Below are 12,367 nucleotides of genomic sequence, written 5' to 3'. Positions count from 1 at the left end.
AGTGGTTGGAGGACGATTAGTCCCTTTTACACGCCCCTTTTAGCTACCCTCTCTCAAAGACATCTGATAAAAATTTTGAGGTAGCTCTACTACTACTACTACTACTTCTGCGGCTGCGATTGCAACTGTGAATACTTACGACTGCGACTACTTGTAATTGTGACTATGTTTTGACTGAAACTGTGACTTGAATTGCAACTACTTACGATTGCGACCACTTGCGACTACTTGCAAATGCCACTGCAACTACTTGTGACTGTGACTAGTTGTGACTGCTTGTGACAGTGACAGCACTTACATATGACTGAAGCTACTAGTGAATGCGACAGTGACTGCTACAGGCACTTCCGTTGCTACAGCTACTGCTACCACTACCGCAGCTATTGAAATCAATCAAAAAAGTTTATTTGCACCCTGATTTTCAAAACAACATACAATATAATATCCAGGAAAAGAATAGCGTATTAGGATAAAACATTCAGGCAAAGTTGAGGATAGTGTTAAACTAAATCAAAGGCACCATGTTTATCAAGATAGTCAAAAGGATGACTCTGTAAAATCTCAGATACAGCTAAGGGTATTAAGTTGCAACTCCCAGTGCATGTTGTTGGGGATGTAGAGCTCAACCAAAAGACACTCTCTAAATCCAAGATAGTCAAAAGGGCGTAGCTAAGAAATGGCAAGGTTTATTAAGCTGAAACTTTTAGGGTTTTCTGAGGGCATTTTGAAATAAATCGAAAGAAACTATCTGCATCCTGGTTGTCACAAGGAGAGTATATGAAATATCTAAGAAATGGCCGAGGGTGTTAATATGAGACTCTCAATGTTTGTTGAAGGGGGTGTTGAGCTAAATAAATAAACACTCAGATGGTTGCATTCAGATGGTTTATAAGGACAGAGCTAAAATATTTCAGGATTAGCTAATGATATTAATTTAAAATTTTCAGGGAATGTTGAGATATATTAAAACAAATTAAAAGACGCAGCATTCTTAGCTTCCAAAATGCCCCCGATGCCTTCTAAAGTCAATAATGTCATATGTGATTTACTGGAAACAAAACATATTTTAAACATTTTCTCCTTTACAACATTAAAGATCAAAAATTGCCAAAACTTTCAAAAATGAATCTCAATATTATATGTGAAGCCCCTAAGAGCCCTCAAGGCAAGGGTTGTATATATGAAACCCCTCAGAGCCCTCATGGCAAGAGTTGTAAGTTATGCCCTGGGGGCATAAAATGTTTTTATGAATAGCTTTGTCATAGAAACTTCAAAAAGGGCTAATTGGAATGGAAATTGAAATGGTTAGTGCCCTTTTTAATAGTCGAAAGTGATTGAAGAGCAACTAATCCCCGTCTCACACCCACCATCTCCCCAAACACATCCAATTCAAATTTGGAGATAGCCATTTTGTTCAACGTACTGGAAAGTTCTGGAAATTATGTCTTTGAGGATGACAGCCCTCCCACAGCCCTCAGGGCAAGGACTGTAAGCTATGCCCTGGGGGCATATAAGGTTTTTATAGGAAATGTTGTTGTAGAAACTTCACAAAGGGCTCATTCGATTTTAAATTAAAAGTGCTAGTGCCTTTTTTAAAAGTCGAAAGTGATTCGAGGGCAACAAACCCCCCTCTCACGCGCACCATTTCCTGAAACACATCCAATCGAAGTTTTGAGATTGCCATTTTTTTCAACGTAGTTTAAAGTTCTGGAAATTATGTCTTCGAGGATGACAACCATCCCCCTCCCCGGAGCTGACAAATAAACCCCTCTCCCGCCCACCATTTCCCCAAACCCATCCAATAAAAATTTTGAGGTAGCCATTTTTTTCAATGTAGTTGAAAGTTCTGGAAATAAGGTCTTTGAGAATGACAACCCTCCACAGCTCTCAGGTCAAGGGTGTAAGTTATGCCCTGGGGACATATAAGGCTTTTATTGAAAGCATTGTTGTAGAAACTTCAAAAAGGGCTCGTTTGATTGGAAAATTAAAGGGCTAGTGTCCTCTGCAATCGTCGAAACTGATTAGAGGGCAACTCACCCCCTGTCACACCCATCATTTCCCCAAACATATCTAATCAAAATTTTGAGATAGGCATTTTGTTCCATGTAGTTGAAAGTTCTGGAAATTATTTCTTTGAGTATGACAATCTCCCCACACACCCCTTAGGGCAAGGGTTGTAAGTTATGCCCTGGGAGTATATAAGTTTTTTATAAGCAGTGTTGTCTTAGAAACTTCAAAAAGTGCTCATTCAATTGGAAATTGAAAGGGCTAGTGCCCTTTTTAATAGTCGAAAGTGATTGGAGGGCAACTAACCCCCCTCTCACACCCACCATTTCCCCAAACACATCCAATTGAAAAAGCCAGCGCCCTTTTTGATATTCGAAAGTAATTGGAGGGCAACTAAACCCCCTGTCACGCCCACCATTTCCCCAAACACATCCAATAAAAATTTTGAGATAGCATTTTTTTCAACGCAGTTTAAAGTTCTGGAAATTATGCCTTTGAGGATGACAACCGCCCCATAGCCCTCAGGACAAGGGTTGTAACTTATGCCCTGGGTGCGTATAAGGTTTTCATAAATAGCCTTGTTGTAGAAACTTCAAAAAGGGCTGATTTTATTAGAAATTGAAAGGGCTAGTGCCCTTTTTAAAAGTCAAAAGTGGTTGGAGGGCAACTATCCCCCCCCACGCCCATCATTCCCCCAAACACATCCAATCAAAATTGTGAGATAACCATTTTGTTCAGCGCAGTTGATTTTCAGATAGAAAATGTGCTTTTGAGAAAGACACTCCCCCACAACCCTCAAGGCAAGGGTTTTAACCTTTGCCCTGGGGGCATATAAGGTTTTTTATAGAAGGCGGTGTCGTAGAAACTTCAAAAAAGGCTCATTCAATTGGAAATTCAAAGGGCTAGTGCCCTTTTAATAGTCGAAAGTGATTTGGGGGCAACTAAACCCCCTCTCACGCCCGCCTTTTCCCCAAACACATCCAATCAAAATTTTGAGACAGCCATATTATTAAACGTAGTTTTAAGTTCTGTAAATTAGGTCTTTGAGGATGACAACTCCCCCACAGCCCTCAGGGCAAGGGTTGTAATTTAAGGATTCTCCAAATCTTTCCCATTATTTCTTATGGAAGGGATGCTCGTATAAACTTTAGAGAGGGCTCATTTGATTGGAAATTGAAAGTTCTTGTTCACTTTTTAAGAGTCAACAGAGATTGGAGAGTAACTAGCCCCCCCCCTCCTCCACGCCCTAAATGCATCAGATAACAATTTTGAGATAGACATTTTGTTACAATAGTTCAAAGTTCTTATAACAAAAAACTCCGGTGTCGACACAGCCCACCAGGGCCCGGGGGTAGGCGTTGTAAGTTATGCCCTGGGGGCATAAAAACAGTCAAACAATCATTAAATAAACAATCAATGCAAAAAAACATAAAATAGATATTAATGTAAATTAATAAATAAATTTAGTGCTGATATTAATGTAAATTAATAAATAAATTTCTGCTGGGTGGAATTTAATGCGGGGGAATTATCAGCAGGAAAAGAAAATGATGTTTTAGGGCTGCTCAATTATGCATGTGAGGGGGGAGACTTCTCCCCACCACTATCTACGCTAAGGTTTTAGTTTTTATCTCAAGGCTTAAAAATGAACGCAATGCGATAAAAGTATAACTCAAAATAAAATATATAGAATAATATATGCACACAACACGGGACAATTAATCAAAATTGCATATTATAAGTTGAGGCTCACCCAAATGATGGGCCAGGGAGCTCACCCTTCTAAAATCTATGAAATCAATCCTGCGATAAATGAAAATATAAAGAATTTTTGAGTATTTTAAGGTCTTCCACAACTCAAACGGTCCAACATTCTACAGCCCAAAGAGTCTGTCTAATCTCCTAAATCGGGAACGGAGGAGATAAGTGAAGTTCCGCCAAGTATTGGATGAGTCTCCAACCTCACTCTCCCCCTCTCCTACTGTCTACGCTAAAGGTTTCATCTTTATGCCAACTACGCCGTCCCCACCCCAAAGACTTTAATAAGGTAAAGTTTTGTATGGGAAGAACACATTGTAAATCTATTATAATTATTCAATTATAAAGTTAAAATACATACGCTGTGATAGATAAAAAATTGCTTTGGCAAACAAAATCCTATTAAGGTCAATTCCAAATTTTTTCAATCCGTTCATTGTTGTCAATCGCTCTCCACAAGTTATGCAAGCTGGCTGTTGTTCATATATAAGGTTATTATCAAAGAGGTAATCGTATAGACTTTGAAAAAAGCCTCATTCGATTTAAATTGAAAGTTCTAGATCCGTTTTTTAAAGTTAAGAATAATCGAACAGTAAGCAACCCCCCCCCCCATGCCATAAAAACTTGACACTTTTCGCAATCAAAAACGAACAAAAATTAATTAAAAAAAACTTTCCGAAAAATAAGCTTTTCAAAGAAAAGTAAAGGCCATTTTAAACTTAAGCTCAGGAGATAAAAATACCTGTTAAAATTAAAACTCAAAACAACCAGTAATTACTACTAAAGAATAGATGAAACCCAAAACGAACAGAAATTAAATAAACAATCATAGCAAAAAGCATACAACAAGTAATAATATAACTGAATAAATAGATTTTAAAGCGAGTAATGCTTAGATTGAATACGAAAATCAAGCTTAAACCGAAAAAAAATATTTTGCTATTAAAGCATAAATGAAACTTAAAATGAACAGAAATTACATAAACAATTAATGCAAACAAACATACAATATATATTAATGTAAATGAATAATTAAATCTTAAAAAAAGTGAAACTTAAATTGAATATGCAAATAAAGTTTGAATCGAATAAAAATAACTACAAACAAGAGTTTGGGTATCGCCTCACTGCAGAAGGCTAAACCTACTACGTCATTGGCACTTTATTGAAAACGAATTATATTTCAAATGTTATCTTTTGTACTTAATATTGAAAATAAATGTTAAAATTACAATAAAGTTTTGAACTGATGAGCTTTCAGCAATTAATATCATTATACATCAAATATTCAGTTTAATTTATTAATTCTTTACAAGATTGGTCAAGGACAAATATAGTTTCACTAGAAACAGACTTTGGATGCTGCCCCCTTCTTTAACTGTAAAAACCTAAAGCCTTCTGCGTCATTGGCTCTTCAATGAAAACGAATTACTAGTAATTACAAATTTATTCTTTTCCAGTTCTTACAGCATTGAAAATGAAAATAAAAATTACAGTGAAAAAAAAATCTTGAACTGATGGATCTTTCAACAATTAATATTATTATATATCTATTATTCAATTTGATTTTGTTTATACTTTCCAAGACTGTTCAAGACTCATATAGTTTTCAGTAAGGCGCCAATGACGCAGTAGGTTTTAGGCTAATGCAGTGAGGCGATACCCAAACTCTTGTTTGTAGTTGTTTTTATTCGATTCAAACTTGATTTGCATATTTAATTTAAGTTACACTCGTTTTAAGATTTATTTATTCATTTACATTAATATATATTGTAGGCTTGTTTGCATTGATTGTTTATTTAATTCCTGTTCGTTTTAAGTTTCATTTATACTTTAATAGCAAAATATTTTTTTTCGTTTTAAGCTTGATTTTCATATTCAAGCTAAGCAATACTTGCTTTAAGATCTTTTTATTTATTTATATTATTACTTGTTGTATATTTTTTGCCATGATTGTTTATTTAATTTCTGTTCGTTTTGGGTTTCATTTATTATTTAGTAGTAATTATTGGTCGTTTTGAGTTTTAATTTAAACAGGTATTTGTATCTCCTGAGCTTAAGTTTAAAATGGCCTTTACTTTTCTTTGAAAAACTTATTTTTTGGAAAGTTTTTTTAAAATTAATTATTAAAAAGGAGAAAAAATATGGCTGTCTTTTTTGGGAAGTCGTAAGCCAATCCTCTCATATTTTAGCAGAGTTCACATGAAACTAGACATCTAACCGTCGGGACATGTCCACACGCCGGTGGGTCCCATACAGTTCCAATAAGAGGAGCCTTCCTCCTCCTTAGTCTGCATTTGTGACTCGGGTGAGCGTGCTCCAGTTTCTATTCTGGACTCCTAGTCCTAGGGACAGGGATGCCTCTTGATCCTCATCTCCGGTTCATATAGAGTCAATAAACTTACTTTATCGTCTTAGAAAAGTAGATAAATACAGCTTCAGAGAATTTCAATACTTATAAAACACAATATTACTATCCTATTTTAACATATCATGTCTATACCAGGAAATGGAAGCACAAACATTGTTTTTGATTATTCTTATTATTATTTTATTTTTTTATTCTATTTTTATTAGATTGTTCCATAATTAATTTGATCAGGCGTTTTATCATTTGTCATTTAATTAAAAATCTGCTACAATATTTTTATCCTTCCTTATTCAAATAATATACATGCGTGTATAGGTAGGCTATATACATTTTTTTTGTGCTTTATCTTAATTATGTTTTTCGTTTTAGCTACCATAGAAGCTGAGAAACAACCCCGAGATGCAGTGTATGAAAAAAAAATAGTTGAGAGTTGAGCTTTTATGCTAGTGAAATATTAATCTGAAGGAAAGGATAAAAAGGATGACTCATAGAGTGACACCATTGAAAACCACATAGAACAAAATGAAAGAGACGAGAAACCTTTTGAAAATTTAAAGGATATTTATATGGAACATTTTATGTTACTCAAATTGTATAAAAATTCTGTGTTAAAAAATAATGATAGTTTTCGCAGTGATATGGGTATAAAGAATCCAAACTTTTTGAAGATTTACCAAAGAGGTGAATTACCCCTCATACTTTTCTACGCTAAATCCATTTAAAATCTGATAAATTTCTGTAAAATTTTTCATTAAAAAAACTTCTTGTTGTACTCTAGGAAAAATTACAATTGTTTTTTTTAAATCTAATCTTGAATCCCCGCCAGTTTTGTCAATCTTAGAAACAAACAAACCAAGGGAAAAGGCCCTATGTTTTTCTTTGCGGGAGGTCACTAACTTGGTTACCAGGCTCTTAAGATTTGATTGGAATCTTGGCTTATTTTTCAACTGACTGTAGACCGGCATGTTAAGTTGAAAAATTTGGAAAAGGCCCATTTCCAGCTAGATTTTGATGCTACTAGAATCATTTATAATAATGATTGGTTTATTCGCTAGTAGTCAAGGACTACTGAGCCCTTTCCGAACGTTCTACAACAACTCCTTCGATGCGAAGTGCCCGGGTATGGAGACAAAAAAAACAACACATTGTGCCCACATCGTTCTTTACTTAGGCATCGCTAGCGCGCTGCCTATGATCCGGCTTCTACTTCCAACGGAAGGATATTCAGTGCGCATTACTTTAAAATTTACAAATGGATTGAACACTCATAAAACTTGTATTTTTTGTTTTGTTTTGCTTACTGCCATTTATCTAGTTCCCCAGCTAAAGGGCTTGGGATACTGCTGGAAAAAGGGCTTTCATCGAGACAGAATTATGTAAGTGGAAAGACAGTCCTGGTCTATTGAAGCAACATGATGGTTGTAAAAGACATAGGAACTGTGTGTCAACATGGTCAGAACTTAAAAAGCTCAAGAAACATCCGCAAACCAGGGTAATTGTGTCGGACCGATGGAGAAAATATCTAACGATGACGAAAAGTTGAAGCCCAAGTTACAGTGCCGATTTTGTGTCTATTGCAATCATCAATACCAAAACGATGCAGTTACACTGATAGGAAATACTTTGCGGCAAAACATTATTTCAGAAGTAAAATCAGCTAATTACTACGCTATTCTCTTTGACGAGACAAAAGATGTCTCTAGAAAAGAACAATTAGCGATCCTACCCGGGTACATATCCAATGAAAAAGAAGTGGAGCGACTAATTGGCTCCCATCACATGCAACGATTAGACGCCGAAAGCTTATCCACCTCGATATGTGAAACTATGGAAAAGTTTTTTTTTAGATTTGATGTTGTGTGTTGCCCAATGTTATGACAGCGTATTTGTTATGAATGAGAAATCTAAAGCAGTTCAAGCAAATCTTAGGGAGAAGCTGCCTTATGCATTTTTTTTACACTGTCCCGCCCATAGACTACGCTTGGTTTTTACTGATTGCTAGAAAAACATCAGTGAACTTTCGGAATTTTTCTCTGTAGTACGAAGACTATATGTATTTATATAACAACACTTGACATGAACTATTTGTGGAATCCCAGTGCATTAGCGAACAAAAACTTTTGGAACTTGAAAGGACCGTCTAAACTCGCTGTTTTTACCCATGCTACTCTATTTCCATGGTGAAGGCCGAATTTGATTGTATTGTTGCTGCGGTAGTCGCAGAACTGATGGAGGAAACATCTAAAAGTGACAAAAAACTGGAGGCCAAGTCAGAGCACAAGTTGATCACTATTTCAGTCATCAATTCCAAAACGACGCATTTACACTGATAAGAAATGTCATGCGGCAAGACATGTTTTCAGAAGTAAATTCAGCTAATTAGTATGCTATTCTTGTAGACAAAATATGCTTCAAAAAAAGACTAATTAGCGATCGTATCCAGGAACATATCAAATGTAAAAGTAGTGGAGCGACTTATCGGCTGCTATCACATGCAAATATTAAACACTGACAGGTTATCCACCTAAATTTTTGAAACCATATAATTTTGTTTGTAGATTTGATGTTTTATATTGCCCAATATTATGACGGCGAGAGGGGATACCAACGGATTTCAAGCAAAGCTCAGGGAGAAGGTGTCTTATGTAGTTTTTTTAAACTGTCACGCCCACAGATTACACTTGGTTATGACTGATTTTCAGAAAACTGATTGCAACACATGAAATTAATTGTTGGAGGAATCCCAGTGTATTAGCGGGCAAAAGTCTTGGATCTTGAGAGGACTGTCAAATGACTGGTTGGATGCCATTCTATTTTCAAGGTGAAGGTAAGATTTGACTGCATTGGTGCTGTGCTAGCTGCAGTCCCTGATAGTTCTGACGATGAGGCAGCGTGTGAAGCAAAATGACTAATGGAAAAAATAACTCGGCCTGTTTTGTCTCAAATTGCATACAATGTAAAAAGTGTTGGCCACTGTAACTGGGTGGTCAGAACAACTCCAAATAGAAAGTTGGCTGATTTACACGGCACTTGCACTGATTTCTGAGACGAATGAGACACTCCAAAAGCTGAGAAATGATAGCAAATGAAAACTACAGCAAAAGCATAACCGAACTCTAAGCTTTACACGACATCGGGGAAACAAAGTCTCCAAAATCCAAACCCACTTTAAGGATATTTTTCTGTTTGAAATTGTATTCCAATCAATTATATAAAATGAATGTACTTTTCCCTTTGGTAAACCATGTTATTTTTATTTTGTCACGCTTTGCAGGGCTAAGGAGTCATACAGGTCTTTGAAGGCATATAAGGCAGGGTTGTGACTGCAGTACGTGTAGTTAAAAGTACAAATAAACATATATGGCAGGTAGTATTTAATATTTTCCACAAATAAATTATTTATAAAGGTTTTTTCTCTTTCTGCAAATCACTTTGGTCACATTGTTTTCGCTTTGATTGACATTTAAATATTTATTAATTGATTAAAGCGATCAAATATCTTTTTTTACTCTTGGTTATTCTTGTCACAAAAAAGATAAGAAATCTTGTTTTCTTAAAGATAAACATACTCTTAATTTCATTAAAAAAAAACCTTAGTAGTCAGAAGCTACTCTGATACTGCTCATCTTTATCAGAAATCTATCTCCAAAATCTATCTCCAAAATCTCTATCTCCAAAATCTCTATCTCCAAAATCTCCAAAATTTGGAGATCTATCTCCAAAATGAGCATTAAAGGTGATTCATATGAATCATCTGCATCGTCAGTTGGGAAGAAGAACAGCAGAAAGGAGTATTTAACAGCTGCTATCTTATGCGCTGGGAATCTCATCAATTTTATGGACAGATATACGACAGCAGGTATGTTATCTTTAGTAAAATTTCTATCATCATAATTTAAATAAGAACAAGTGTGCCTGGTGGAGAGGGAGTGCTTTTCCCTTCCTTAGAATGCTAGAAATATGTAAGAATTATGTTTTGTGCATTATTTATAAACAATTGCGAAACGTACGAGAAATATCTCATCTTGTTGTTTCTTATTGAGCGTAAATCATATAAGTCATCTCTCATCAGATGAGAGGAAGAACAACAGAGGGCAGTATGCTGATATTACCTAGTTGCTGATAGTGTGGTAAATGAGTTTGTGAAATCTGGTGGTTTTGAAATTTGACATAACTTACTGAAGATTATGAATATTATTTTTGAAAAAGGGGAAATACCTAGCAATTTTAGGAAAACTTTAGTGTAACCTCTCTATGTGAAAAGTGACAAAAACAAGTTTGGTAATTAAAAAGGTGTTAGCTTGTTTTTTATTCAAAGCAAATTAGTAGTATGATGATAAATTAAATCATAGGCAGCGCGATACCGCTGCCTAAGTAAAGAATGATGTGGGCACAATGTTTTTTTTTCTCCATACCCGGGCACTTCATATCGAAGGAGTTGTCGTAGAAACTTCAAAAAGGGCTCATTCGATTGAAAATTGGAGTGGCTAGTGCCCTTTTTAATAGTCAAAAGTGAATGGAGGGCAACTAGCCCCCCCCCCTCACGCCCATCATTCCCCCAAACACATCCAACCAAAATTTTGAGATAGCCATTTTGTTCAAAGTACTTAATTTCCAGATAGAAAATATGCTTTTGAGGAGGACACTCCCCCACAACCCTCGGGGCAAGGGTTTAAGTTATGCCCTGAGGGTATATAAGAACGATGTTGGCACAATGTATCATTTATTATTTTTTTTTCCTTTAGAGCAGGGCACTTCAAATGGATGGGGTCGTCGCAGAAACTTCAAAAGGGGCTCATTCGATTGGAAATCAAGAGTTCTAGTTCTATTTATAATAGTCGAAAGTGATTGGAGGGCAACTAGCCCCCTTCCCACGCCCATCATTTCCCCAAACACATCCAATCAAAATTTTGAGATAGCCATTTTATTCAGCATAGTTTATTTCCAGATAGAAAATATGTTTTTGTGGAGGACACTCCCCCCAACCCAGAGGGCAAGGGTTTTAAGTTATGCCCTGGGTGCATATAAGATATTTTAGAAGGCGTTCTAGTTGAAACTTCAACACAGGCTCATTCGATTGGAAAATCAAAGGGCTAGTACCCTTTTTAATTCTCAAAAGTGATTGAAGGCCAACTAGCCCCCCCCCCACGCCCATCATTCCCCCAAACACCCAAACACATCCAATCAAAATTTTGAGATAGCCATTTTGTTTAGCGTAGTTTATATCCAGATAGAAAATATCCTGTTGAGGATAAAACTCTCCCCACAACCCTCCGGGCAAGGGTTTTAAGTTATGCCCTGGGGGGATATAAGGTTTTTATAGAAGGCGTTGTAGTAGAAACTTAAAAAGAACCTCATTCGATTGGAAATTCAAATGGCTAGTGCCCTTTTTAATAGTCGAAAGTTATTGGAGGGCAACTAGCCCCCCCCCCCCTCACGCCCATCATTCCCCCAAACACATCCAATAAAAATTTTTAGGTAGCCATTTTATAAAACGTAGTTGAAGTTTTGGAAATTAGGTCTTTAAGGATGACAACCCCTCCCCCCACAGCCCTCAGGGCAAGGATTGAAAGTTGTACCCTGGGGGCATATAAAGTTTTTATTGAAAGCGTTGTCGTAGAAACTTCAAAAGGACTTTTCCAAACACATCCAATCAAAATTTTGAGATATTCATTTTGTTAAAAGTAGTTGAAAGTTCTGGAAATTATGTCTTTTAGGATGATAACCCCCTCAGAGCCCTCAGTGCAAGGGTTGTAAGTTATGCCTTGGGGGCATATAAAGTTTTTATTGAAAGCGTTGTTGTAGAAACTTCAAAAGGGCTCATTCAATTGGCATTTGAAAGGGCAAGTGCCTTTTTTAATAGTTGAAAGTGATTGAATAGTGACTAACACCCCTCTCACGCCCACCATTTTCCAAAACACATCCAATCAAAATTTTGAGATATCCATTTAGTTCAACGTAGTTGAAAGTTCTGGAAATTAGGCCTTTTAGGATGATAATCCCCTCAGAGCCCTAAGTGCAAGGGTTGTAATTTATGCTCTGGGGGTATGTAAGGTTTATATAGAAAGTTGGTGTATAAATCATAGGCAGCGCGATCGCGCTGCCTAAGTAAAGAACGGAGACACTCGAGAACGAGACAAGAAACGGGGAATAAGTAAAGAGGATGCCACTACCCCACAACCCTCAGGGCGAGGGTTTTAAGTTATGCCCTGGGGGCATATAAGAATGATG

General features: G+C 36.4%; 2 protein-coding genes and 1 pseudogene across 3 annotated transcripts in view; all 3 read left to right on the top strand.

The window, feature by feature from the left end:
- LOC148945916 (protein spinster-like) overlaps positions 1-7,260 on the top strand; it is a 116,946-nt pseudogene extending 109,686 nt beyond the window's left edge. Inside the window, exon 9 of the transcript XR_016142506.1 lies at positions 6,506-7,260. The product of XR_016142506.1 is annotated as a protein spinster-like (transcript). The remainder of the gene's footprint in view (positions 1-6,505) is intronic.
- Positions 1-12,367, top strand: part of LOC148945912 (transmembrane protein 120 homolog) — a 545,739-nt gene that overhangs the window by 345,139 nt on the left and 188,233 nt on the right. The gene's annotated exons all lie outside the window — the stretch shown is intronic.
- The window catches only part of LOC148945915 (protein spinster homolog 1-like), a 28,492-nt gene continuing 25,918 nt past the window's right edge, over positions 9,794-12,367 (top strand). The window contains exon 1 of the mRNA XM_089098186.1: positions 9,794-9,995. Coding sequence (XP_088954312.1) covers positions 9,860-9,995 — 136 coding nt within the window. The 5' untranslated portion in view covers positions 9,794-9,859. The remainder of the gene's footprint in view (positions 9,996-12,367) is intronic.

The sequence above is a fragment of the Artemia sp. Qi Xiang Cuo genome, chromosome 12 (genome assembly GCF_049724085.1).
Source record: "Artemia sp. Qi Xiang Cuo chromosome 12, ASM4972408v1, whole genome shotgun sequence".
Taxonomy (NCBI): domain Eukaryota; kingdom Metazoa; phylum Arthropoda; class Branchiopoda; order Anostraca; family Artemiidae; genus Artemia; species Artemia sp. Qi Xiang Cuo.
The sequence above is the reverse complement of the archived record's forward strand: the minus strand, read 5'-3'. Positions and strand labels throughout refer to the sequence as shown.